The following is a 23,374-nucleotide window of genomic DNA, read 5'->3' on the forward strand; positions in this document are numbered from 1 at the left end:
TTAGCTAATTAAAGCAAATCTGATCATAACCTCTTTGATTGAGACCTTGGGGGTTCAAAACCTCTTTTATTAATCAAAAACCAGTCACTTAGAGCACTCCAAACTGAATGCAAAAAGCCCCAATCAGATTCAAGATGAACCAACTACGTTTTCCCTCACAGAGTTGAAACTTGAGACCAAAAGCCCATTCAGCCAGCTAACATTTCACAATTCTGAAGCTTAGGAATGGAAATATGGGTACAGGGGAACCTTCCCTCTCTTTCTCACAACCTCTCTTGATTTCCTCTTCTCGCTGACTGTGGGTTGAAGTTTCGGACTTGTGTGTTTTTTCTACATTTTCTTGTATTTCAGTTATGGTATTTTGATTTCTCTTTTATTAAAACACCATTAGCCTCTATTTATTAAATATTGGAATTTTAGGCTTGCTACTGCCCACATTAAATCCTTCAATAGTTTGCCTTTGTGCTCCTTCTTGAAGTTGGCATATAGATGCCTAACACGGAACATTGTATGTGCTTCAGGAGCAACTTTTACAAGAGTAAGAAGTAAACCCTATATTAAAAACCAAATAAATAAATTGGTTAGTATGTAGATATTAAATAATTTGAACACTAAATTTAAGTCTAATATTATACAACAAATATAATATTAAACTTATACAAATAATTACATACCTTATGTTTATCAGAAATAAAGGTCTAGCCACATTCCCTCACAGGACTAATATCAGCTAGTAACAACTCCAAAAACAGTGACCAACTGTCCTTGTTCTCGCCCTCACAAACAGCAAACGCTGTTGGATACATTTCGTCATTCCCATCAATTCCAACAACTACCAGTAGTTGCCACTTTAAAAACCCTCTTAAATGATAAGTTTCAAGACTAATAATTGGCCTATATTCCTCTATAAATCCAGTTCTACAAGTAGCTAGAGACACATACATTCGCTTGAAGTGTAATGTGGGTGTGTGTAAATTAATTTTAGTTGTTTGCCTAGATTAGAAGATCTTAGCACTTCACAATAATCTCTAGCTCTTTCAAATTGGTAGGCAAATCTCCCTGTAAGCATCTCCAATGCAATTTGCCTAGACCTAAAGGCTTTGTCTAAGGATATGTCTACTTGAAATTGACTCATTATACCTTCCTTTATCTCAGTACTCTTGATGTTGGGTCTCCCTCTAAACACTTTTAGCCATGCAACTGTAATCAACCTTACAGACACTATCCTACTATGAAAAGCCCCAGAACATGTATGTTTTCCATGAGGTTTTCACTAACAAAAAGTTTTCTTCACGGTCCCATGAGGCATAAATATACAACTCACAATTTTCACATTTGTAACTCACCTTGCAAGATTCGTTCTTAACAATTAACAATGGATATTCATGCTTGATTCTATAAGATTGCCCATCCCTCTTAAACTCCTTGTGGTCACTAAACAACATCTCCTTCTCAAAAACAAGGTCGGGCATATTCACCTCAGTCCTAAATTCAGTGTACCTAGGGTGCTCTTCATCATCCTTAGAGTTGACAAGTGTGCACAAGACATCAGAGTGACCATAATCACTTTCCCCACTTTTTATATCATGCTTCTCATCACTAAAGCAAGTGAGTGCCCAATTTGATGTTTTTTACTCATAAGAATTTAGGTTGGATTGGTCATGGGGAGTGGAGGGGACAATGTAGGTGGATGGGTCAATGCGGGAGGATGGGTCAATAGGGGAGGATGGTTTTTCATATCTATTAAATTCACTGTCACCTACCAAATCAACATAGTTCTTATAATAAAATTTGTCATCTACTCTAGCCCCTTCATCAACTTCTTTATAAAACTCATGCCCATCATCACCTTCATTACCTTGATCCTCATCTATAACTTGTTTAACATGCTTCACATATATGTGTATTAACTTTTCAAGTGCAAATTCTAATCAGTCACATATAGCCCTAACATCACCATCTTCATTCAATGGACATAAGCCATTATGAAGTTTCATCTGAGGAATCTGGCAAAGAAATTATGCTACATTCGTAATACCAAGATTTTTGGCATATTTAGGCATATAAAAAATAGCAAGAATGTCAATATCAACATTTGAGACCCTTGATTCAGTCCCTCTAATATATTCAACATGTGTATCATTATGTGTAATGAATACCCCTCCATGATGTATACACATATCAAATAGTTGATCCATATTTAATACCCTGCACACACATATAAATGCATTACTAAAATATAACCTTGAATTAATAGGTTACTAAGATATAATACACATATAAATGCAACAAAACACACATGCAGACATGAGGCATAAAGCACAACATAGGGACTGCTCAGTGGGACCACAACCATTGCACTCAGTTAATTTACCAATTAAAAATATGCATTATTTTATACCAGACAATACATATAGCTTATAATTACCAAAGAGGTTGACCCACCAAAAATAAAGATCAATAAAGTAACCAGAACTAGACAAAATACAACCAACTATATTATAATCCATTGACAACAAACTAATACAAAACTAATCCCAATCAACAATATTCAAAGTGATAAAAAAACCAAAAAAAAAAAAAAAAAAAAATCAAGGAGAAAAAAAGAGAAACAAACTTCACTATAAAGACACACAATTTCAATAGAGAAGCAAGTTGTACGGTGAGTTTAAATCATACACATATAGACAGTTCTATCAGCAAATCAATCAACCAAAATTTTTTACAAAAACCCCACCAAATGCAATCAACAAAACCCCTAAAAAGCTAAGACTTACAAAGGCCAAATCTAAAAAGAGACACATGAGAAGAGACACATCGAAGTTGCCTAAAGCTGTTGCCGCTGCCGCCGAGGTTCACAAGAGCCGATATCAGCTTCGTGGGGTTTGAGTTCGACCTATCTAGGTTCACTAAAATCGGAGCTAGGGAGGTCTAGACGTCACCGTCAAGATTGTTGGAGCCTTCATTGTCGCCACCGCCACTACTGCCTAGGATGAGGAGTTTAGGTTTGTGAGGTTTGGTTGTTTGTGATCTTTGAGTTGCTCGTGGTTTTTGTTTTTAGATTTTAGGATTTTGAGTGAAACTGTGTTGTTTAAAGAGAGATTTTTTGTTTTAAGTTTAGGCTTGAAATGATGTAGTTTTGATGCATGCCGCCTCTTTGCTTAGTCATCACTAAAAATGAGGGCTTAGTCATCATTAAAACTACATAGTTTTGAGGTTGATTTGGCAAAAATAAAACACATCAGCATGATGATGTGTCACTTAACAGCATAAATTAACTGTGGGGGGTAACTCACTAACGGAACCAAACTTTAGGGTGTAAAATCAAAATTTTGAAACTTTGGGGTATAAAATCTAGTCAACCCTAAACTTTAGAGGTGTAATTTGCAATTTACCCAACTTAGAAACTAGACATTTTTTGAAAAGATGCAAAGCAGATTCATCACCTTCTCCGCAAAGGGGGCAACACATGAATAGCAAGATGAACCATTAAAGATCTGAAAAATAAAACAATCAACCAGGACTATCCTTTGCCACTGAAGCTAATCAAAACATGAAAACTAAACAAGCAAATATAATTTCAAAAACAAAAAACTTCATTGAGTGCTTACAGGGGTTTTGGAAGACTTAATTTGGAGAAGAATCTCCTTGAGGCTTTGATCATTGGAAGTACTTTTCAAGTTTCCATGGCGATTCAGTGGAAGATCCAAACCTGTGCCATCCAACCCTTTCTTTGCGCTGTCTTCATTTCCATTCGTAGTAGCAGCAAACCCACCTTCCATTTTCCCTTTTTTTTTTTTTTTTTTTTTTTTTTTTTTTTTTTGTCTTTAGTATACACTGTAAAGTGGCTGAGAACTAAGAAAGTCTTGGTTTTGTCCTTTGACTAAGTGTATAACTGGCTTGTTTTTTTTCCTGCTATTTTGTGTGGTTCTTTGAAAGGAATTAACCCGAAATTCCTAACCTGTGAGAAACAAAAAAAATTGAGAAAACACACACCAAAGAAAAAATGTACAAAACAATATTTACGTGGTTTGGCAATTTGCCTACATCTATGGAATTGCAAAGATTTCACTATTATCAGGGGAAAAAATACAAAAGTTGCTGCAATACAATTTTTTTTTTTTTTCCACTCTTAACAACGACAACAACAAACCTTAATTACCAAAATTGCGTTTTCTACATCCTGCGCTCTAGCTTGGGCTTATCGGCCCAAGCCTCCGCTCCATGGACTAAGTCTCAGAAAATCTCCCATTAAAAACCACACAACATTATTCGAGTCTGGTCGGGTCGTCAACCGGATCAAACATAAACTAAGCTCCACAAAACCCAACAAATCTCCCACTTGGAGACTAGTTCAATCACCAACATCAACCGCAATCCTCCAAAAACAATCACTCATCCCTGCAACTCATCTTTCTGTCCTCAAGCTAGAAGGCCAACTGAAACTGCACATAGCTTCAATTTCTCAATAGTGACACCCTTAGTCAACATGTCTGTTGGGTTCTTAGAAAATCTCCCATAAAAAACCACGCAACATTATTCGGATCGGGTCGGGTCAGGTCGTCAATCGAATCAAATATAAACTAGGCTCTCTAAAGCCCAACAGTTCTCATAATTTTATTTTGTGTGTCTGACAACACATATAAAGAGTAAAGCTGAAAATATTGACATTTGAAATGTGTAAACAAATTCCTTTCAAAAAAAAAAAAAGTGTAAACAAATTTAAAAGAATTATGCTAGTAACACAATTTTTTGCACAACTTTGTGTCACAACTCGTCACATGATAAGTTGTAATTGGTAAGGGTGTGTTCTCACATGACCCACTAACATACCCTTACCAATCACAATATGCCATGTGGCGAGTTGTGATATAAAGTTGTGCCAAGGTTGTGTCCCTAGCATAATTCAATTTAAAAGTTCAGGCACACCTCTAAATTTAATTTTAACTACACCCTTGTTAGTACTTTTTTTTTTTATAATATTATTCTCATCTATCTTATTATTCTTTTATTGAAAATATTATTGTTCAACGGGGTAGGTGGATAATTTTGGTCCTTTTTGACCTTTGGCACAACTGCACAAGCAAGTTGCAACTCATGAGAACGATTTTTTTTTTTTTTTTTAATGTTTGTTTGCTTTTCTTTTTTAAGAGGATTATTTTTGTTAATTAAATGAAATAACTAAAAATTTACTAAACTTTCTTTAAAATGAATTCATAAAAAACCAACTACTATTTTCTTACATTAATAATTTTATAATATACTTTATGAGATTAGCAACTACACTTTACCATCAAAAAATAAAAAACTGCACTTTTATGTTTTTTTTTAATCAACAATTACAATTTATGTCATAAAAAAAAATAAAGACTTCTATACAAGCTTTAACGATGGATAATTGAGTCCAACTTTTTTATAGTGATTGCCGTTTGTGCCACTAATTATTTTAATTTGTTTTAAGGATGATATTGTAATGTTAATACTTACTATGTTTAGTTACATATTTTTTTTAATATAAAAGGTGAAAACTCACTTAAATTTTTTATAAAAAATTTATTATATATTATAATAAGATATATTATTAGTCATAAACTTATTATATATTTTTATAATTATTAATTAAATATTTATGACATCACCAATTCTACTACCGGTTGAACCACAAAACCGATAACCACTCCCTTTTTCGATTCTTTGATCGTACTAATTTTTAAAATCATGGGCACTATTATAAAATCGGAACGGTTCATCATTCCAATTTTCTAAACTTATTATAAAACCGGAAATTATACTTTTGTTGTAAGCCTCTCAAATCGCAGGCAAACCACGTGAATTTTCAAAACCGAAAGCGGGTTTTCCAGCTTCTTCTTCCTAGAAAATTTAACAATAAAAATGGCAAAAAGTAGTTTAGGTCTTCGTAAAGAGCAACTACCTATTCACTAGATTTATTCTTAGTTTAGAGAAGAAAGAGTGAGGAGGGGAGAGAAAGAGGTAGAGTTAGTGAAGGCTAAAGCTATGAAAGAGAGATAAGTTGTTGCTTTACTTTGTGTTTGAGAAACTGGGGAAGATGACAAGAGTTAGTAGAGATTGAAAGGCGAGGAGAGAAGGAGAGGAAGATTGAGAAGTATATGTCGGGATGTAATTTACCATTTGTTTTATAAACTCATATTTTGTGCATTATATTAAATTATAAAAACTTGAATCTAGACAATTGGTTGATAACATGGTTATTAATCTTTAATCATCTTGAAATTTTATAAGCATTAGAAATATATGAAGATAATGTAATCTAACGGTAGATTTGTCAAAATTCACATCAAATTAAGAAATATAGGGTTGGGTTCAAGTTACACCTAATGTAACTCAAAAAAATGTTACACCACCTAATAACTTATTACTGAATTCATATTTTGAAAATCCAACCGTTGAATTACATGTTCTATATAGTCTTAACATGCATGCCAATTTTCATGTCAATCGGATGTAACCATTTGATTTTTAAACTCATCTTTTATGCGTTATTTTAAACTACAAAAACTTGAATTTAGACAATTGATTGATGACATGCCTATTAATCTTTGATCACTTTGAAATTTTATAATCATGAAAAATAGACGAAGATAATGTAATATAATGGTAGATTTGTCAAAATTTACATTGAATTAAGAAATATAAGATTAAGTTACACTTGATATAACTCAAAAAAATGTTACACTTCCCAATAACTTATTATTGAATGCATATTTTGAAAATCCAACTGTTAGATTATATGTTCTATATGTTCTTAACATGCATGCCAATTTTCATGTCAATCAGATATAATTTACCATTTGATCTTTAAACTCATCTTTTATGCGTTATTTTAAACTACAAAAACTTGAATTTAGACAATTGATTGATGACATGCCTATTAATCTTTGATCACCTTGAAATTTTGTAAGCATGAAAAATATATGAAGATAATATAATCTAACGGTTGATTTATGAAAATTCACATTGAATTAAGAAATATAGGGTTAGGTTTAAGTTACACCTATTGTAATTCTAAAAAATGTTACACCACCAATAACTTATTATTGAATACATATTTTGAAAATCCAACCGTTGGATTACATTTTTTATATTTTCTTAATGTGCATACCAATTTTCATGCCAATCGGATGTAATTTACCATTTGATCTTTAAACTCATCTTTTATGCGTTATTTTAAACTATAAAAACTTGAATTTAGACAATTGATTGATGACATGCTTATTAATCTTTGATCACCATGAAATTTTGTAATTATGAAAAATATACGAAGATAATGTAATCTAACGGTATATTTGTCAAAATTCACAATGAATTAAGAAATATAGGGTTGGGTTCACGTTACACCTGACGTTACTCTACAAAATGTTACACTACCCAATAACTTATTATTGAATGCATATTTTGAAAATCCAACTATTAGATTACATGTTCAATATGTTCTTAACATGCATGCCAATTTTCATTTCAATCAGATGTAATTTAGCATTTGATCTTTAAACTCATCTTTTATGCGTTATTTTAAACTACAAAAACTTAAATTTAGACAACTGATTGATGACATGCCTATTAATCTTTGATCACCTTGAAATTTTGTAAGCATGAAAAATATACAAAGATAATGTAATCTAACGGTAGGTTTGTCAAAATTCACATCGAATTAAGAAATATAGGATTGGGTTCAAGTTACACCTAATGTAACTCAAAAAAATGTTACAACACCTAATAAATTATTATTGAATACATATTTTGAAAATCCAACCGTTGGATTACATGTTCTATATGTTCTTAACATGCATGCCAATTTTCATGCCAATTGGATATAATTTACCATTTGATCTATAAACTCATATTTTATGCATTATTTTAAACTACTAAAACTTGAATTTAAACAATTAATTGATGACATGAGAATTAATCTTTGATCACCTTGAAATTTTGTAATCATAAAAAATATATGAATACAATGCAATCTAACGGTATATTTGTCAAAATTCACAATGAATTAAGAAATATAGGGTTGGGTTCAAGTTACACCTGATGTAACTCAAAAAAATGTTTCACCACCTAATAACTTATTATTGAATTCATATTTTGAAAATTCAACCATTGGATTACATTTTCTATATGTTCTTAACATGCATGCAAATTTTCATGCCAATCAAATGTAATTTACCATTTGATCTTGAAACTCATCTTTATGCGTTATTTTAAACTACAAAAATTTGAATTTAGACAATTGATTGATGACATGCCTATTAATCTTTTATTACCTTGAAATTTTGTAAACATGAAAAATATGTGAAGATAATGTAATCTAACGATAGATTTATCAAAATTCACATTGAATTAAGAAATATAGGGTTGGGTTCAAGTTACACCTACTATAACTCTAAAAAATGTTACAGCACCAATAACTTATTATTGAATACATATTTTGAAAATCGAACCGTTGCATTACATGTTTTATATGTTCTTAATGTGCATACCAATTTTCATGCCAATCGGATGTAATTTACCATTTGATATTTAAACTCATCTTTTATGCATTATTTTAAACTACAAAAACTTGAATTTAGACAATTAATTGATGACATGCCTATTAATCTTTCATCACCTTGAAATTTTGTAAACATGAAAAATATATGAAGATAATGTAATCTAATGGTAGATTTGTTAAAATTCACATCGAATTAAGAAATATAGGATTGAGTTCAAGTTACACCTGATGTAACTCAAAAAAGTGTTACGCCACCCAATAATTTATTATTGAATGAATATTTTGAAAATCCAACTGTTGGATTACAAGTTCTATATGTTCTTAACATGCATGCTAATTTTCATGCCAATCGAATGTAATTTACTATTTGATCTTTAAACTCATCTTTTATGCGTTATTTTAAACTACAAAAACTTGAATTTAGACAATTAATTGATGACATGCCTATTAATCTTTGATCACCTTAAAATTTTGTAAGCATGAAAAATATATGAAAATAATGTAAACATGAAAAATACTAATATTTTAGTTCCATAAAAAATATTAGTATTTGTGATGGTTATAACACATAATTGTGACAACTTTTCTTGTTGGTTACAAATATTTCACATTTTACCAAGCATTTGCGATGACTTTATTTTTCCATCACAAAATAAGATTTTTTGAGAGAGCTTTTTTAGTCCGTAAAAAATTCTTACCCATTTACCCATTATTAGGTGCAAACAATTTGGATATGGTTTGGATATTACCCATTTACCCATTATTACCCATTTAACTGATTAAATCTAACCCAAACCTAACTCAACCAAATTATTATGGGTAAACCTCAATCCACCCAATTACCCAATAATAAAAATTACCAAATTGCCCCTAAAACTTGCAAATAACCAAAGTACTCCTAAAATCCTCTAAAATTGCCGAAATGCACCCTAAACCTAAAAAATGATCCGAAATACCTCTAAAATCATAAAATTACCAAAATACCCATAAAACTTAAAATATTACCAAAATATCCCCAGAAACACAAAAAAAAAAAAAACAAAAAAAAAAAAAAAAAACAAAATACCCCTTAAACTTAAAAAATAACCGAAATACTCTTGAAACTTTTAAAATGACCAAAATACTCCCGAAACTTAAAAATGACAAAAATACCCTCTAAATATGAAAATTACCAAAATACCCTATAAACCTAAAAAAAACTGAAAATGCCCTCGAAACTTTAAAAAATGACCAAAATACCCCTACAACTTATAAAATGACCAAAATACTCCCTAAACCTAAAAAATGACCAAAATAACCCGAAATTATAAAAATGAATTTGGAATTTCGTCACCTTCGGTTAGTCTTTGGTTAAACAATAGGTGACGAAAATTTATTTTGTCACCAAAAACACCTACATCCTAATATTGGGTGACGAATTCAGAATTTCGTCACCTTTGGTAAGTCTTTGGTGACACGAATATTTCGTTGCCCTAGGTTTGCCTTTTTTTTCATGACTTATAGTGATGAAATTTTAAATTTTTTATAATATTTGGTGACGAATTCTTCTTTTCCTCACTAAATGTTATCATTTGGTGACGAAATTGTTTATCCTCACTAGATTTCGTCACCATTGCCCACTTTTGTTGTAGTGCAAGGAAATGTTTACCTCTCAAGTACTTTGAATTCAGGATCCTTGCACAATTGCAATCCTTCTTTGTCAATACCGTCCAAGCAAGTTTGAATAATAGAGTTTTATGAGTATTGAGGAAATCTTTACCTACCTCATAATGTGACTCATATGCAGTTGTTGTATGAGTTTTTGCATTAAAATTATGGTTTTGTGAAGAAAACATCATTCCTTTGTTTGAATTTGAAGATGGGGTTTTATATCAAGCTTTGGAGGTTTCTAATGACTGGTTTAAAGATAATGGATGAGGCCATGGACCTCTTTGGTGCTAATTTGAAGTTTTAGCTCAGTTTGCTTTTGTTTAGGCAAATGGTTGGCTTGATTTTTACATCAAAAAAGGAAAGACTTAACCAATTGGGATTGGGTAATCTTTCCTAGCCATTTTTGGGCCTCTAGAGAAGCTAGCCATGCTGACATGATGCAGCCAAAGTCAGCCAAGAAGACAGCTTAGTCCAAAAACCTAAAATGGCAACGTATGAAGGTTTTAGCCACATACAACAAGAGCTACAAGTCTCTATTTGAGTGAAAACTTTGGACATGTAACATTTTCCATGAAAACTAGGTCATGTAAGCATTCCCCAACTTTCATAACACAACCTATATTCAGGGATCATGCAAAAAGGTTTAAAGAATCTACCCACACCAAACAAACCACTCTCCCCTAAATCCCTCTTAAGGTGCAGTGGCTCAGGCCATGCAAAAAAGAATAAATTGGGATAAAAAACATGAATCGAGTCCAAGAATAATAAATTGGACTTAGCTTGCATTGGGCTTGTAAGATTTTACGAAAATAAGTACCAACAGTTTTATATGCTTAAATCGAGTATCATAGTTACGAGCTTATCCACGATCAGCGAATAATATTAGAGATTTTTTGTTTGTTTATATGCTTAAAGAGTATCATACTTACGAACTTACCCATAATTAGCTGATTTTTTGTTTGTTTGTATTTGTGTGGGGCTGATGGTGGGAATTTAGGATTACGTAAAAACTACGGAATAATTTTATATTTAAAAAAAAAAAAAAATTAATTGCATGACTTGAAAAAGCATAGTGTCTACTTATAAACGTTTTAGACACTACCATGATTAGTGGTATACGACGATTAGTGAAACATAAAATGAAGTGAAACAAGTGCATTTGTATTCAAACCTTTGCACAACCCGTCAGCCACACACACCCAATGAGAAAAGTCTGAAAGGTTGATAATTACGCATACATAGGAAACTATTGAGCTAAATGTAATAGCGAGTACCCCGAAAACAAATTGATGCAACGACAATACAATCAAGCATAAAAAGTCCTAAAAAGGCGAGCAAAACAACCGAGATAAAGGAGCTTGCAAGCTTCGCTGCTCCTGTTAGCTGAACCTTTCCCACTCTACTCAATACTAGTGGCTGCAGACCCAGCTGGGAATGCCAAGAGAAAAATGGCTATAGCCATCGCCATCAGACCAGTCAAGTGAGGTCCAAGCCTAGTTCCGAAATTGGTGTCGCTAGCGTTAGCTTTTTCTGACGACGACGATGATGTTGGAGTGGGTGTTGCTGTTGAAGCATTTGTGAAGATCGCAGCGTCTGGGGAGCCAGGAGCTAGCCCTAACAGCTCTGTCCAATCCAAAAGACACGATACAAAGTTAGCAATTAATTAACTCTGTCACACTTTGATTCTACTTCGTCAGCTCTCAAATTTTAATACGTAGAAGGCCAAAGGGCAAAAGGAGAATGAAAACATGGAAGTATGGAACTTCTTACAGCTTAGACATAAAGTTATTGGCTCTAAATTAAATGAAGTTGACTACACAGCATTAGGGTTAAAAAAAATTAAGGTCACAATCTCTATATTAGATATATGTATCACTCTTCTCACAATATGGGTCCCATAATTTCATATATGAAATTGATTTGAGACACTACAAGAAAGCATATGCATATATTTAATACATCATAAATGAGATGCTTTATTCTATGGTGGACATTGAATTTTCATTGATTGATACTACATACTAAGATTAACGACGGAATCAACGTTTGAAAAATTGAAAGGTCACTTTCAATATTTCGATTTTGTATTTAATTTTCTTTTGATGATTCGATAGCTAAAAGTGGAGAGGATTTGAACACGTTTCTGTTAGAAATAGTAAGAAGTATTAGTTGATTTACAACTTTTTTTTTTTTTTTTTTAATTGTAAAAGGAGTTTTTTCTAAAACCGCAACTTTTGTCATAGCTCTAAAGTGGTAGTCTGTGAATGTCTATCATTTTCATATTAATTCACCATTTTTTCTCTAATTAAGCACATAAAAATTGTAGCAAAAGTTGTGTCCATAGATATTCTCTTGCAGAAAACACCGTTCACCCTTGTATTTGAGGGAGATGATAGAAACAATATTTATCTAGCAGCCATGATGTTGATTATAGCCACTGCAAACTTAACCATCGACAGCATTAACAAATTACAAATAAATTAGTTAAGTCATCATATATAGCCGATAATAAGGTGTCCAAATCTTCTGTCCCACACTTTCTGCTCCACTATATACTCCACAAATAAAAACACGCTACATGTTCATCTAATTTATTAAATGCTAAATTTATGCCTTCTATTATTTCAATTTCCTAAAATAAATAAATAAATAACCCATCATATTTAGATAATTGAAATAATAGAAGGTATAAATTTAGCATTTAATAAATTAGATGGATATATGACATGTTTTTATTTGTAGAATATATAATGGAGCAGAAAGTGTGGAAAAGAAGATTTGAACTCGATAATAAGTGCACAACTTACAACTGACAGCAGCATAAAGGCCCTAACTATTAACCAGCAACCACTACCTGCCTAGATGTCTTGCTGTCCTTCATTAAATAACGAAGAGGGACAGTTAGACACTGGGAGCGGTTGGACTGTACTTCTTGTAATTTTCTTAGAGGCCCTTTCAAATTTATTCCTCGATCACTCTAGGAATTTTGCTAACAGCAATAATCAATCCTACAGTGATATATTTACATATACTGTTTATGTAAATTGTTCACATTTGCATGAACAGTGTACAATAATGTAAAGTGTATGTAAACATTTTTACGTTACATTTGCATGAATATGAACAGGGTACAATAAAGTAAAGTGTATGTAAACATTTTTACGTTACATTTGCATGAATAGTGTACAATAATGTAAAGTGCATGTAAACATTAAATGTAAAAGCATAATTTTCTTCTGCTAAAAAAAAAAAAAAAAAAAAAAAGAGGTAGGTTTAACTCAATTATTTTCTCATTTCCTAGAGCGTGGGCTTGGGGAATTATATAAAACAAGTTCACGGCTCACCTCATAAATTATGTTGAGTAATGCTGTCTCCAATTGTCAAAGTGATTCATCTTAACCTTGAAGGTGAAATAGTTCATACCATTAGGACTGTGGCAGAACTACCGCCATGAATTGTGCAATTTGCTTAAAAGAAAAATTTCTCCATGCACCACATGCGGTGACAGGCTATCTATACTAATTTACGGTTTATATGAGAGTAGGGTTTGGTGAATGGAATGGAAATTTTAATGAATATTCCTATGTGGTATATCATATATGCTCACATATATAGTATACCACCACATTAGGGTTTTCTTTTTCCTTAATTACATTAATGTTTTTATTACCTCTGAGAAGTTAATAGCAAGTTATTAGCGATATCTCAAAAGAAAAAATGTTATTAGCAAATTAATAAAAGTCATAAGGCAATATTGTCAAAATGTTTTTTTTATTAACAAAGAAAGGGTGAAATCGCAGATGTGTTCATTGCCCCCACTTCATTTTAACCTTGTAATTGGTGGCACGGGACCACCTGAGCACTAAATTGGGGCAATATTGCCTACATGATTATAACAATATTTTGCATATGCATTGACTGGATTTGGGCTTACAGGTTTCTTTCTTTTAATTGTATCAAGGGTATATATAAGCAATGTTATTATAAAATTTTCATTTTCATTCCTTTTAGTCTTTTACATTACATAACAAGCTCCTTTCTGGTTTTCTTAAATTCATTTCCTTCCAAATATCCAGCAGAAATATAAATATTTTATTCCTTACTATTTAATGAATGATGTATCTATTCCAATTTTTTTTTTTTATTAATCTATTCCAGTCCTTTACTCTTTTCGGATGAAATCTTTTGAATACCCAAAATAACATTAGAATAATTACCTACTTAATAAAATATGAAAATTATGCTCAAGTCTAAGATAATAATAACAAAAGTTTTCGGTTTTAAATCATAGTGGAGTGGTAATAACATCTTTTTTGGGGTGACATGAATTTTTTTTTTTCTTTTCCTTCATTTTTAGTCTTCCTGTCCCACATCTAACTTCTTGTATATTTATACTTTGTACCTGTATTGCATATTCTCAATTCCTCACACTACCATCTATTTTAAAATAGTTTAAAACAAAATCACATGCATGGTATATATAAATTATTTCTACAAACTCCCTAATCAAAATCACCATCCTGAGAGTGCTAAGGCAGTCAGAAATAAAATCATTGTATCAAACACACATTGAGAGAGAGAGAGAGAGAGACTCACTAGGGCAATCACTAATGCTAGAGTTTTTCAAGTTGCATGCAGTGGGGAGCTGAAGCAGCCTAGCCTCCTGGATTCCCAAATTCTTGATAGCCTCACTACCATTGTGAGTCTGCTGAATCATGAAACACAAGCACTCCGGGTCACTGTCCCTCATTCCCTTCACCGATGTGCAACACTCCTTCGTTGGCGTTTCCGCTTTCCCCGATGCGAAGCTCAGGCACTGAGCCACATTCGACAATTGCTGGCTACACTTTTCTGCCACACCTGCTCCACTAACCTCACAAATCAAACCACACAACAACACAAAAAATAAGATGGACATTTTAAGGGATTGCCCTTTCATTTTGTTCATCATCTTTGTTAGTTTTTCAAGTTTGAACGCTTGGAAAAGTGAAGAAAGCTAGCTTTGCTATATAGTGTAATAAAGGAGGCTAGGTGTGAAAATTAAGAAGTCTGGACTTTTAGCTATGAGTGAGGTGGCTATTTAATGGTAGCAGAGTAGATTGAATATTATAATTTCATCTGGGCTGACCACGTCAGCATCCCTTTACCATTGGACGGTTCAGATAAATTTGGAGTTGTTCAGTAAGTGTCCGTGTCTGAGATTTAAATGAAGGTTGTTCATGGGTAGTTGGGTTGCCATTAATGTACCCAATGGAATTACAGTATTTGCAAAGAGGACCTGTACCATTAATTAATGAGGTTCACAGCTTTTACCAAGAACGTGTCGTGCTGCATGCAACGTGGCACAGCTGCACAGCTTTGCCTTTGATATATGCATGTAACGTTGAAGTTCTGAATCTTGTGTTGATTGTGAAAGTCAAAAATATTGGACGCTGAAGATTCAAAATACAGAAGAATTGATCGGTCCACAAGGGATGGGAATGTAACGTTCTTGTTTCCTTGGGGAATGGTAACTAATAAGACAACATGGCACTCGTATTAATATGGCCTTATCCATGGAAGCTTGATACGAGTTTATTACAATATATTGGGAATCCTTATATTTTGGAATATTTTTATTTTGGTCACTCATATTCAGGAGCGTAGCTAGGAATAATTACTTGGGGAGTCGGGTTGTAGTAGAGATATACTAAATATAATTCAACCAATTTTCATGTGATTCAAACCATGAAAATTGAAAACTACGACGATAATTTTTCGGTCCTTTGTATGGATACTCTATATTTTTAGGTTGATAGGGACCTGTTATAAGATAAGCAGGTCAAATTTCATCTTGTTCATTGATAGAGAATTCATATATTTATTTACATGATCCTAGATCATGGTCTATCCCTTTAGATTAAATTATTGAACATTTGGAGGGATGCTTAACAGACATTGAAATATCGACATTTGTTTCTACAGATTACCTAAGTTTTGAATGACATACAATTTTTTCTTAAAAAATGCATTAATTGTTTGTCATTTGCTCATTATTTGGCACCTAATTTCAATCCCCCCCCCCCCCCCCCCAAAATCAATTCAAAAAATGATAAGCTAACTTGGAAGAGAGATATAATAAATTATCATATAAAATTCATTCTTACACAGTCTCATGGCCCTCACCCCACCCGAACACACTTAAGAGACAAACAACACAAAAGCCAAAAAGGCTGAGTCATAGAGTCAGTGGGTCAAGAATAAAGAATCCAATAACAATAAACACAAAAAGATAAAGTCAAATAAATATAAATGCTTTATTGGCAAAAGATATCACATACACATACTTGATATTTCTATTATGCTATTTAGTATTTAGTTCAGTTCTAGAGAAAAAGAGAGAGAACTGAGATGAGAATGACTGAATGAGATACCTTGAGGAATTGAGGTGAGGGCTTTAGGACTTGAGGTTGAGCGATGAAGGCTAGGTGAGGTCAGCGGCTAGTGGAGCTACAGTGTCACGGGAAGCCAGAGAGGCGTGACCGCATGACGTGAGGTTTGGGAATTCAGGCGGCATGAACTAAGGTTGTCAAGCAGAGCGTAGAGGTGTGACTACATGAAGACTAGGAATTTAGGCAGAAGCGTGAGGTGATTTTTGTTTGATTAGGATTAGGGATTTCAAATTTGGGGTTGGGCTGGACTAGAAGTGTCTTTACTTTAGAGGAGAAGAATTTTGTATGATTAAGGATTTTGGGCTGGTCGGCTGGGCTGAATGTGAACAAATATTTTTGTTTTATTTGAAGTTGTATTGGACTGGTTGTTGAAAATAATTTGGGGGAGCCGGATTTAATTCTTGGAGGGGCTCATGTCTTTTTTTTATACACTCTAGGGAAAAATTTAAAAATTTTGGGGGGGCCACGGCCCCCCTAAGGAGCTAAGTAGCTCTGCCCCTACTCATTTTTGAAAACATTACTCATAAAGGGGATGTGTAGTTTGGTTGTAAGAGTCGTTCTTGTATAGCTTCATATAATGTTTAGAAAGAGTTGAGTAGTTTGAACAGTAGTACTTCAACAAATAGTTTGTGCTCATAATTCCGTGATACATGTTGTATTATTCTTATATCAAAGACTCTTTTTTATTCAGCAAATTGCTAACATGCTGACCTGACACACATAATCAATAAAATAATAAAAATATATTTAATTAACATTAAAAGCTACGTTAACATTTTAATTAAATAAAAAAAATATAAAGTAGGTTTTATTAAATGAATAAGATTTTGCTTAATATGTTTTATTCGATATGGGTCACATCATAAAGGAAAAAGAAAACTTACTTCCTTAATTTTAAAAGAAAAGGGAACAAAAGTAATTGAAAAAAATCTACAATTCTTTTTTCTTTTGGTTTCTTTTCTTAGCAACCAAACAAATACGCCCAATTCCGGTTTAGCAAAAACAAATAGATGGAGGTTTCAACTCAAGGCTTTCTCTCAAATTCCTTACCATACCAAAACGGTAGAGAGCTTGACCCTAACTCCTTGCTGGATGATTTGGACAACCAACCTATAAAATATATCTCTAGCTCCTAAAAGCATCAGCATTAATTGTTCCAAAAAAAAAACTATATTTTAACGCACAAAAAAATTACTTTATCTATTTAACATAACATTTAACATTACACTCGTAAGTTCTAACTAGCTTAATTGGTAAAGTCTCTAATTGTTAAATAAGAGATCTGAGGTTTAATCTCCACCTATATCAAAAACTGATTGGTGTCTTGGTCTGATGATAAAGGGCTATCATCAGGAGCGAACGCCATAAGTTGAAACTCTCTGTCAAAAAAAAAAAAAAAAAAACATTGCATTCTATATCAAATAAGGAAATTAAATATATTTTTTTTAATAAAGTAGCAGTTGAATAGAAAATGACAAAACTAAAAATTAAAAAAAAAGAAAAAGAAAAGAACACCAAAGAAGAAACCAAGCAAAACCCAGTTTGCTTATCAAAAGAAAAAAAGAAGCAAAACTCGGTTAACATTGTGCAACAGCACAGTTGCACGGGGGTGCTCTAGTCCATTTTTGTTCTCTCTAATTTTCTCCCTAATTTGGGGAGAAAACATTTTGGTGAGCCTGAGGAGAAAACACCCGAGTCCTACCAATTTTTTTTCCTCCCCTCCCTTCAACCAAACACTCACTAAAAATATTTTCTCTCCTTTTTTTTAATCCTCCTTAAAATCCACCCAACCAAACATACCCTAGAATAATACATATAACCCATTAAACTAACCTAAAAAATTTACAAAATCCATAGTACCACCTGTGGATGCCGAACTCTCGCTTTCTCAGGGTTTGTGTCACACATTGGGTCTTTGGAGACGTAACACTTTGTGTGCATGTGTTTTTAGGGTGAGGTGTGTAAGTCTCTATTTATTATTTTATTCTAAAGAGTTGCCACCAACTATTGGTTTTGTATTAGGTGTGATTGGTCACCTATTTGTCTAATTCATTTTTTAGTTACCTAATTAACTAAAAACCAATTCAAGGGTAATTAATTAATTAAGGTAAACCAAAGTCTCAAACCAAAAATCTTAGACTTGGAAGTTCGGTTACTGATGGAGAAGGTGTTAGGCACCCTATACCATCTATCCAAAGGATAATAACCCATTTTAATTTTAATTCCAACATTTAGATAAAAAAAATCAGATAATTGACATTTGGTTTTTGAAAAAGATTTTTGTACATACAATATATATATATATATATATATGAGTATTTATTTACATATAACATATCATGTGAATATTTATGACAAAGAATTATTTACAAACAAAACATGTGAAATATATGTACATAACATGTGAGAAACTAAATTTAAATATGTATAACTAGCATGTAAGTATAATATCTATTACATATCTAACAAGTGAATATGTACAACATAAAATAAAAGGAAAGGGAAGGAATGATGTCACATTTTAGCAAATTTATCCTTCATTTTCTCATTCTCATGCACAAATATAATGAACCAAAACATTAGTGCCAAGCGGAAGGAGGAATATGTTAGCTTTATTGGGGTCTATTGGTTCAATGGAAGAGAACCATAGACACAAACCTAAAATAGAATGCAATTCCAACAGATTCTAAACAATGCACATGAAAAAGACCTTTAAAACTAATCTTTGGAAAGATGAGCAATTTCTTTTAGGAACACTCATGACTTTTGAAAAAAATTTAATTAGAAACTAAGTGTGGGAGCAAATGATCTGAGCACATATTTAGGCCTCGGGCCCTGTTCGAGGATGATTAAAGATCCATATGTGCATGAACCAAAATCTGACATGTAGGTAAGAGGTCTAAGGAGAAAAGGTGAACTGGTCTACTGACCGAGGATCCCAAGGAGCAAAGGCACTTCGTGAATACTTCAAGTAATTGCCTATATCGGAAAGTAGAGCTTTAGGGAAGACAACAGAGTTGTGTAAGCAACGGAAAGAAGAAATATCTGGGAAAGTGACTGCCACCTCCACATTTAATGCACTGCACCAATTGAACTGACCACATTTATAAGGAAAAGACACTTGAACAATGTTTTCACAGCTTACAGCCCTCTTTACCACCTCTAGAAGGGTCTTGATGGGACAAGCATCCAAAGGGTTTCCTTGAGTTGTATAGATGGAAGGCTGAGATGCAACGGAGGGGACTATATAAGGAAAGGATCCCCACAAAAATGGGGATACTGATCTGACACGAAGGGAGAGAAAAGGAGAGAATACAAAACCTCACTGTAAAAAGAACATCCCTAATCTTTTAATGAACAACTCTGATAATAGCTTAATTTTGCATATTTATATCATTATTAGAAAGTATTATCATACTTATTTTGAGTTAATTCGTGCATTTTATAGTTGATTTTGGAATAATGCTATATAATCAATTTTGTGCTTAATTGAATTTTAATGCGTGAATTTATCTTTTGTATGATAATGAGATTTAATAAGTGGATTTGTGCAAAGAAGAAAGCTAATGGACTTTAATTTTACAAGGGCCATGATGAAGTCAAAGAAGGCCAACTCAATTAAATTCAAGTCCAATTGGAGTAAGGAATCAAAGGAAATTTGCACCTAATCCAAGTCCAATTTGGATTAGGATTCCAGCTTGCACACCAGTTAGTATTTGGAGCATAACTTTTGACTCAAATATCTAATCAAGATTATTCAAATTGCAATGGAAAGCTAACTTAAAAGGCTACAACTTTTTAGTTTACCAAAAGTCCTAATTCTGAATATAAATGGGCCAAAAACGTCGGTTAAATGAAGCTTAAAAAACTTGGGATTTTCTCCATACGGGAATTCAACTTGTAATAGAATTCTTTGACCTATTTAAAGGCTCCTTATGGCAAAATTCAGGGGAGAGCTACTGTAGAACATAATTTAGGTTTTCTTAAAGTTTCTTTATAGTTTTTAGAGTTCTATTTGTGTTATGGCTTGCTAGAAGCCTTGCTAAGGTAAGGGGTGAAACCCAACCGTTTATTGGTATGTTCTTAACAATCATTTATTGGTTTTAATGCTTATATTTTTATGTTTTTGATTGTTTTACTCATCTAGAAAAGTGTTTAGTTTTGTATAATCCTTTGATTTATCATAGACTTCGGGCACGTTAAATGCTTAGTATTCTCTGCGAACTAATTCACTAGTTTTGTTTTGCTTAAAATCAATCAAGTGCATGAATCTACCATAGACAATTAATTCTTGAGTTTTTATTGTTAAATCATCCGACTAAGATCATCCTTTGTATAAATTTTAGTTGAGTTATAAAATAAATATTGTTAAGACTACTAATAGATGTGTTGTGTGTGAATCTCTAAACCTTAACGCCTTAATATATTGTTATTTTCTCTCAATTTAAATTACATTTACTAAACTATCACAAATCTCTTTAGTTAAACTTTATTATTTTAGTTTTATTCTCTTGTGGTTTGCTAATTAATTTCCTTTTCCCTGTGGATTCGATCTCAGACTTATCGAGTTATTACTTCACGACAATCCTGTACTTCGGAGCATTATTTAAGTCGCAGCAAACTCCTTAGACTTGCCCGAGGAACATTTTACACTGAATTTGTGTCTCTTACACTTATATTAATAACGTTCACCCAGTTGTTCTCAAGTCTGAATTTGCTTGGCATTCTATTTGGCTCATTAAACCCACTCTCTTACAAATCTATTGTTTTGGGCTTGTTGTGTTGGGTCACACTGTTCTAAGTGAGCTTAGGCCACAATTCTAGTCCCCACACTAAGGTTTACACTTTTTTTTTTTTTTTTTTGGAAAAGGGGCTTCTCTTAATTTAACACAAAAAATTGTTTTCTTTGATGTAAAAGGAATAAAGAATGTGTTAATTTTAAGGAATTGAATTTGAAAAACAAAAGCATTTTTTTAATGAAAAAGAGTTGGGTTTTTAAGAAAATGGATTCCATGGTTTTTTTTAGTCTTGAAGATAGAAAGAACTTGATTAAAAAAGATTTTAAAAGGATGAAATGTTTAAACATTAAAAGCCATTTTATTTTAAGAGAGTTTCCATGGTTTATTGAAAACCACAGTTTTCATCCAAACTTTCCAAGTGAACTAAACTTTTTGTCTTTTTTATAAAGAAGAGTAGCCAAAAAGTTTTCATGAAAATAAAGTTTAAGATTAAAAATCGTTTGTAAAGAAAGTTCAAAACAAAGAAAAAAAATCTTTTTTTTTTTAGAAAAATGATTTTTAGAACCTTTGTTAAAACATGAGAAAATGATTGATTTAAAGAAAATGGTTTCCATGGATGTTCTCATAAAAGGGGTTTTAGGGTTAAAAATCCATGGTTTTTATTCATCTTGAAGAACATAATATAAGAAGGTTATTTTAAGAAAAAAAAAAATTTAAGGAAATTTCTCTTAAATAAGTTTTAAACCTTATCACATCCAAGCTTATAGAGTCTTTTCCATGTTGGGAAATGGAAGTCTTGGAGACATCTACCATTTTCTTGGAAACATATCCATATTGTACTTAGGGACAAGTTTAAGACCCTAAGTTTAAGATCCATTTAAAAGAAACTCAAAAAGGGATTTCCAGTTTTTTTTTTTTTTTTTTTTTTGAAAGTAGATGCCCAAACTTTTTTAGGCTTAAAATCATTTTAAAAGAAAAGGATTTGAAAAATATTTTATGGGTTTGAGAAAAAATATTTTAAGAAAAGGCTTTGAAAAATACCCATTTGGAAGGCTTTTATGGGTTTAAAAGGAAAATTTCTCTTTGAAAATGTTTATTTTTAAGAAAATGAATGGCCATTGGAACCTCTCTTTTTTTTTCCTTTTTTTTTACAATTTTTTAGAGGTTTGTTTACCCAAACTTTTTACTATTTGGTAATCTAGGGTTTAAGGTTGCTAGCTTTTTGGTGCTAGGTAGAGAGCTAACACCCTTAAACTATATTACACAAGAGAAAAGGAATGGAAGATAAAACAAGAATTTAAAGAATTTAAGAGCAAGCTTTTATTTAAAGGAATTTAAAAAGAAGACAATAATGTAAAAGATTGAATTTAAAGACAAGACATAATGTAAAAGCTAGAATTTAATGGAATTTAAAGACAAGACAAGAATGAAAAAGCTTGAACTTAAAGGAATTTAAAGACACGACAATAATATTGAAGCTTGAATTTAAAGGAATTTAAAGGCAAGACAATAATGTAAAAGGGTTGATTTAAAATTCTTTTTAAAGAAATCTCTCCTAAATAAGCCTTAATCTTGTCATGTCCAAGCTTATGAGTTCTTTTCCATGTGGGGAAATGGGAGTCTTGGAGACCTCTACCATTTTCTCAGAAACATACCTATGTTGTGGTTAGGAACAAGGTTTAGAACCCATTTAAGAGAGACCCACTTATGGTAAATCACCATCTTCCCACTAAGGTTGGTCACGCACAAGGAGAAATCCTCCACAAATGTTCTAGTTAGGAAGATGAGGAAAAGGGTAGAAGACAACAAAGAGAAAAGGGTAGAAAACAATTTTTTTACAAGTGTAGAAAAAGCTTTAAGGAATAAAGAACATAAACAATAAACAATAAACATACACAAATAGAGAGATATAGAACAATATGTAAAGAGCAAAAAGAATAGATGAACAACATAAAAAGAGAGCATTTCAATGTATATAGAATGATGTATCTACAAAGAGATAAGTAAAGAAAATGGTGTAGCTA

General features: G+C 32.3%; 1 protein-coding gene across 1 annotated transcript; it reads right to left on the bottom strand.

Moving 5' to 3' along the window:
- Positions 1-11,320: 11,320 nt before the first annotated feature.
- On the bottom strand, positions 11,321-15,212 carry LOC126718154 (non-specific lipid transfer protein GPI-anchored 1). The gene is made up of 2 exons (XM_050420237.1): positions 14,777-15,212; positions 11,321-11,803 (listed from the first exon to the last, which is right to left on the bottom strand). Exons 1-2 carry the CDS (start codon positions 15,129-15,131, stop codon positions 11,580-11,582), a joined length of 579 nt encoding a protein of 192 aa, XP_050276194.1. The 5' UTR covers positions 15,132-15,212; the 3' UTR covers positions 11,321-11,579.
- Between the last annotated feature and the right edge of the window lie 8,162 nt (positions 15,213-23,374).

Source organism: Quercus robur, chromosome 3, assembly GCF_932294415.1.
Source record: "Quercus robur chromosome 3, dhQueRobu3.1, whole genome shotgun sequence".
Classification (NCBI taxonomy): domain Eukaryota; kingdom Viridiplantae; phylum Streptophyta; class Magnoliopsida; order Fagales; family Fagaceae; genus Quercus; species Quercus robur.